Below are 5,906 nucleotides of genomic sequence, written 5' to 3'. Positions count from 1 at the left end.
ATGTCGAACCATTCCAACGATTCATTAGATTCACTCTTTGACTACGGGCCGAGCCGTGTAGACGCCGAGGCGAGAGGTGTAACAGGGTCCTCCGAGGCGTCTATCTCGCCGAGCCCTTCTAACCGTTCATCCGAAAGCAACGAGGCGTCGAATTGCTCAAGTCCGTCAGGCGCTCGCTCTCCAGATGACGAGCCGTCGGTTTCGACGAGCCGCCCTCAAGGTCCCGCTCTCGACGAAGATGTTAATCATGCTGCAGTGAAAGCTGAGGAGGAAGCGTTTCCCTTTGATCTGTTCGAGGCGAAGCGTGAATTAGAACGTCTCATGGCATCCCGAGGTGCTTCTTCATCTGGGCGAGGGAAGCCAAAACGAGTGAAAAGACAAAAACCTGACCCGCCCGGCTCTACGCTCTCCTCCCCTGACTCACTCGAGGCGTTGAGATGTCGTTTCGAGATATCCAAGGCGGTAGAGTTCGTCCTTCCAGAGAAGAATGACCAAGCCGACAAACCCCTGAGAATCACTTTACTCTGTTCGAGGCGTTCTTTGGGCTTTGTTTTCTCTAGTTCCCGATCCCCGGAGTTATCCTTGAGTACCTCTGGAAACATGGGATCTCAATCGGGCAGATCATGCCGAGGGGTCTGCGGCACATGATCGGTATTCTGGTTCGAAGTTTTGAATGCGGGCTCGATATCGAACTGAATCACCTGCTAAACTTGTTGGAGATCAGAAAAGCTCCGAAGGGAGACAGATTTTACATCTCCAACAAGTCCAACCGCCGGATCATAGGTGGTTTTCCAATCAAGGATCAGTTTTGGACCGAGCGCTTCTTCTTTGTCTTGGTGAATGAGGCGTCAGTCGGCGAGGATTACGTTCAAAAAACCAAGACTGCTTGGGGACCACTTGGTAGTCGATCCGAAGATTTGCCTCGGCTCGGAACTGTTATTGTATAATCTTCCCTTACTAAGCTGATTATTTTCTTGTTGTTTTTGCAGTTCGGAACATTCTTCCCCTAATTCCTGACGACCTCTTTGTTGTCCGAGATTCTCTTGTGGCTCGGAGAGTTAATTGGAGGAAGCATTTTACATTCGAGAGAGTGGAAAGAGCACGAACCATTCTTGCCGGAGTTCCTGTTAGCTCTTCGTCTTCAAATTCCTCACTAGACACAAGGGAGAAAATGGTGATCATTACTCTTAGAGATAAGAAAAGGCGTGAAGAAGAAGAAGCTGTGAGACGAGCCGTTGAGGCGGCTCAAACAGAGACCGAGGCTGTCCCTCAGGATGATCCGCCGAGCCGTGAAGGTGAAGGCATGGTCCAAGCCGCGGAGGCGAACATTGCCGAGATGACTGAGAAAGAAGCAGTGCCCGAGGTGGAACCGGGCAAAATTATTCCCGAGGCGCCCAAAGATGACTCTGCGGCGCGGAGTAAAACTCCTTCCAACTCGGCTATTCAGGCTCTTTCGAAGTCATCGAGGCCCCGACTTCGGTTTTACAGAAGCATGATTCTGGCCGAAAACGTTCGGCCGCTGATAAGGGGAAGGGCGTAGCTATTCAAAAGGACGAGCCGGCCAAGAAGAAGCGCAAGCAGGCTCCCGGTGATCCCGCTTCATGCAAACTGGTCGTCGACGACCCTGACGCCTCGGCAATGATGTTTACACATGTTAACAATGAGAACACGCGTCTTCCTCCTCTTGAGAAGCTGAGGAGACCGAGGTCGTATGGCGCGAGGGCACAGCGCGGTACCAAGGTACGTTCTGTTTACTCTCCTTATTTTATCAAATTCTTACTAAGTGTTTAACGCGTATTATTCTTTGCAGTTTGTAGCAGCCATCAACGAGCTGATGGCTGAATACGAGGCGGACCTGTCCAAGGTCGAACGTCCCCTGGACGAGGCCCGGAACGAGACCGCGGCGGCGAAGGGGAAGCTGGACGAGGCGATGACCAGGGTGTCGAGGCTAGAAGAGGAGAAGATAGTTCTTCGTGCCGATATCGACAAGGTTTCCGCCTCGGTGATTCGCCTCGAGGAAGCTAGGAGAGCCAAAAGCGCCAAGGTGGCATTGCTTAAAAGGCGTATCGAGACCAAGGATGCCTTTCAATTGCGGGCTTCCCATTTGTTGGTTAGTACTTCTCCATCGGCGATATACACTCGGATTGCTCCGAACCATTCTTTGTCGCAGCCGTACTCCAGCTCGGCTGGTGAGGCGTCTACATCCATAGCGACTGCTTCGTCGTTTTCTGGTTCCTGCTTGGGAGGGTTTATCAGCCGAACTCCTTCTACCTCTTCGATGCTAGGACGTTCGATGAATTCGACTGGAAGTGTCCGTCGGAGATCCGGGTCTGAAGTCGAAGCAAGTGCTGCCAAGGCGTCACCCGAGGTGTTTTCGCCTCGGGGTATTCGTGTGATTTCGAACTCGTCGAACTTTTGCACCAACTCTCTGATCACCTTGAGGTAAGCTCCCATTCGTCCGTCCTTCGCCTCGTATACGCCGTTGAATTGACATGCTACGAGCTGTGAATCGCAAAAGGTTCTTATCTTTCGAACTCTGATTCCCTGTGCTAGTCGTATGCCGGCGATCAGCGCTTCGTATTCTGCTTCATTGTTCGAGGCGTGGAATTTCAGGCGAAAAGACTGCTCCAATATTTCTCCGGTGGGAGAGGTGAGACGGATTCCTATTCCCGAGCCGTGTTTAGACGACGATCCGTCGACGTGCAACATCCATACTTCGTCTGGGGTTGGCTCGTTCATCGCTTCGGCCAGAAGTTCGATGAGAAAATCTGCAAGCACCTGTGATTTTGGGGACGACCTGTTCCGATACTCGATGTCGTACTCGCTTAACTCTATGGCCCATTTGGCGAGCCGGCCAGATTGGCTCGGGCTGTGTAGGATCGAGCGCAGCGGAAGTGTAGCGAGCACCACAATCGAATGTGATTGAAAATACGGACGCAGCTTGCGAGCCGAGATTACGACGGCTAGGGCGACTTTCTCGATCTGGGGGTAGCGGGTCTCGGCGTTGGTCAGTGTCTGGCTGACGTAGAAAATGGGTTTTTTCTCGGATCGTTCTTCTCTTATAAGCACCCCACTCACAGTTGTAGCAGATACGGCGATGTAGAGGAAGAGAGGCTCTCCTTCAACTGGTTTCGCCAAGATCGGCGGGCTTGCCAGATAACTCTTCAATTCATGGAAATCTGCTTCCCATCGCTCGTCCCACTCGAATTTCGTATTTCCCCGAAGGGTGTCGTAGAAAGGCAGGCACTTGTCGGTGGAACGGGAAATGAACCTGTTTAGCGCAGCGACCCTTCCAGTAAGCCTTTGCACTTCTCGCTTCCTCCTTGGAGAGGGCATCTCGATTAATGCCTTGATCTGTTTGGGATTCGCTTCGATGCCTCGGTGAGTTACCAGATAGCCGAGAAACTCCCCCGAGGTGACCGCAAATCTGCACTTCGCCGGGTTCAGTTTCATGTTGTGTTTGTTCAACTGTTCGAAGCATTCTCGTAGGTGCGCGACATGATCTTTCTCTTCGAGTGATTTGACTAACATGTCGTCGATGTATATCTCCATGGTTTTTCCGAGCTGATCCGCGAACATTTTATTGACGAGCCATTGATATGTTGCCCCTGCGTTATTGAGTCCGAACGGCATGACTTTGTGGCAGTATATCCCACGATCAGTTATAAATGCCATTTTTTCCCGATCATCAGGATGCATCAGGATTTGGTTGTAGCCGGAGAATGCGTCCATAAATGTTAACAGCCTATTTCCCGCAGTGGCTTCGACGAGCCGGTCGATGTGCGGTAGAGGGACTGTCTTTTGGGCACGCCTTGTTGAGGTCAGTGAAATCTACACAGACCCGCCACTTGCCGTTCTTCTTCTTCACAACCACTGGATTCGCAAGCCAGTCTGGATATTTGGCCTCGGCAATTGATCCTACTTTGAGCAATCTCTCCACTTCGTCGTTAACTGCTTTAGCTCGTTCGGGTCCGAGCTTCCTTCTTTTTTGCTTGATTGGTTTGAAGGATGGGTCCATGTTCAGCTCGTGACAGGTCACATCGATGTTTATGCCCGACATATCTTCCGCTGTCCATGCAAAAGTGTTGATGTTCTCTTTGAGGAGGGAAAGAAGTTTGCTTCTCAGAGGTTCTTCTAGTTTGGCTCCGATTTCGACGCATCGTTCTGGACACGCTTCGTCTATGCACACCGAGTCCACTGCATCACATACCGGCTCGGTGCGCGTTTCGTGGCTCTCCGCGATCTGTAATTTCTATAAGAGTTTTGAGAGCTCGTTTGCAGGCTCTCGGTCCGTCTTCATCTTTTTGCGATCTATGTCTGCTCATGCGTCGGTGACGGGATTCCTCAGATTGTGCTCCGCTAAGCAGCACATTCGCGACTCCTTCTGATTTCCCCATATCGTTTTGATGCCTGCTGGAGTCGGGAATTTGAGGCAGGGACCGCCCTCATCGCGTTGATCCATGGAGTTCCCATAATCGCATTGTAGATTGCTGGGTGATCGGTGATGCAGAATTCGACGATCCTAGTGACTCCGCCAACTACCACAGGGAGCCTAATTGTTCCCATAGTCATCGTTGTTTCTCCTGAAAATCCGGTTAGAGGTTTGGGGATCGTCGTCACCTCGGAGAGATCGATTCCCATCCTTCTGAGTGTCTCCCTCAAAATGACGTCTACCGAGCTCCCAGTATCGATGAGCACCCTCGCTACATCGTGATCCCTGATCATCAGTTTGATCACCAGTGGATCGTTGTGTGGTCTATCGATTCCTGCCGTTTCCTCCTCGGCGAAGGAGATCACTGTATTCGGGATATCGGTCGGTTCTGTCCAATTTTTTTTCGCTTCGGCTCGGCGCTGATAAGCTTTGATGGAGGACACCGTATCTTGGTAATATTGAGATCCACCCATGATCATGTTGTGTTATCGCTCCGTCGGGGAGGATTTGCGGGTTCTGCCGCGCTGCTCGGCTCGGCTCCTTCTTTTAGTTCATTAGGGACGAGGTCTTTAAGGTTAACCGCGTTCTGGAGCTCTCCCGCCGCCATCTTAGCTTCGAGTTTTGCTCCTAAAGTTTGGCATTGTGCCGTTGAATGTCTGTAGGTCTGGTGATACTCGCAGAATGCTTTTTCGTCGTAGTTGGTGGGCTTTCTTACCCAAGTGTTGTTGCGCGGCTCTCCTTTTCCGCGTTCAGTGCCTACTTGGTAGTTATGGGCACTTCCGCTTCTAAGTTCGTCTGAGCTCTGCGTTGTTGCGTTCTTTGATGGATTGCCTTTCTTTGAGGGGCGCGTCAAAATTGAGCTTCGGATTGCTGCTTTCGTTGCTTCGTACTGCTCGTCTAGATTCTTCATCTCTTCCACGTTTATGATGAAGTCTGATGACCGATGCAAGGCATCTTGAATCGTTTGTGGCGTGTTGAGTGCCATTTCTCGTCGGAATTCGGATTTGTACCACAAAGAGCATTTCAGAGCTTCGAGAGCAGCTTTGTCGCTTATTCCTTCTATTTTGGATACGACCGCCTTGAAACTGCCATGTAATCCCGAAGCGGTTCGTTTGGTCCTTGGGATAACGTCCACAAGTCGGCATCAGAAGTTCCTCTATCCATAAACATCGAGTATTGTTTAAGGAACAAGGCGGAGAGCTGTTGGAAACTGCCGATTGAATTCCGCTCCTGCCTTGAAAACCACTCGAGCGCGGCTCCCTTGAGATGTTCCACGAAGAGCAAGCAATATCCGGCATCTACTTCCCGCTCGGTCAGTTTGGCAGCATTCTTTGTGAAAGCTCGTCCCATTGCTATCCGAAACGCTGTGATGTGTGCTTTCGCATCGGTCGTTCTTTCGTAGAACGGTATTCTCATCTTCCCGGGCTCGGGAATCCTAGCCTCCGTGATTCTCGCCGTGAACGGTGTTCTCTGG

The 5,906-nt window shown here is 51.2% G+C and overlaps 2 protein-coding genes across 2 annotated transcripts; one reads left to right on the top strand and one right to left on the bottom strand.

The window, feature by feature from the left end:
• On the top strand, window positions 1–2,006 carry LOC112087751 (uncharacterized protein At3g60930, chloroplastic-like). The gene is made up of 6 exons (XM_024157620.1): window positions 1–462; window positions 561–900; window positions 990–1,373; window positions 1,448–1,740; window positions 1,811–1,947; window positions 1,991–2,006. Exons 1-6 carry the CDS (start codon window positions 1–3, stop codon window positions 2,004–2,006), a joined length of 1,632 nt encoding a protein of 543 aa, XP_024013388.1.
• Window positions 2,007–3,745: 1,739 nt separating this feature from the next.
• LOC112087750 lies at window positions 3,746–4,905 on the bottom strand. Its single transcript, XM_024157619.1, has 2 exons — window positions 4,441–4,905; window positions 3,746–4,243 (listed from the first exon to the last, which is right to left on the bottom strand). Exons 1-2 carry the CDS (start codon window positions 4,903–4,905, stop codon window positions 3,746–3,748), a joined length of 963 nt encoding a protein of 320 aa, XP_024013387.1.
• Window positions 4,906–5,906: the final 1,001 nt, after the last annotated feature.

This window comes from Eutrema salsugineum, unplaced genomic scaffold, assembly GCF_000478725.1.
Source record: "Eutrema salsugineum unplaced genomic scaffold, Eutsalg1_0 scaffold_16, whole genome shotgun sequence".
Classification (NCBI taxonomy): Eukaryota; Viridiplantae; Streptophyta; class Magnoliopsida; order Brassicales; family Brassicaceae; genus Eutrema; species Eutrema salsugineum.
This window is presented reverse-complemented; position numbering and strand designations above follow the sequence as displayed.

Excerpts from the sequence above, each read along its gene's own strand:
- LOC112087750 (XM_024157619.1), bottom strand. The coding sequence starts at position 4,905 with ATGGGTGGATCTCAATATTACCAAGATACGGTGTCCTCCATCAAAGCT. Across the intron at positions 4,244-4,440 it reads GGATCAACGCGATGAGGGCG|ATCGCGGAGAGCCACGAAAC; the intron begins GTCCCTGCCTCA and ends TAGAAATTACAG.
- LOC112087751 (XM_024157620.1), top strand. The coding sequence starts at position 1 with ATGTCGAACCATTCCAACGATTCATTAGATTCACTCTTTGACTACGGG. Across the intron at positions 463-560 it reads GTTTCGAGATATCCAAGGCG|TTCCCGATCCCCGGAGTTAT; the intron begins GTAGAGTTCGTC and ends TGTTTTCTCTAG. Across the intron at positions 1,374-1,447 it reads AGTGCCCGAGGTGGAACCGG|GCTCTTTCGAAGTCATCGAG; the intron begins GCAAAATTATTC and ends TCGGCTATTCAG.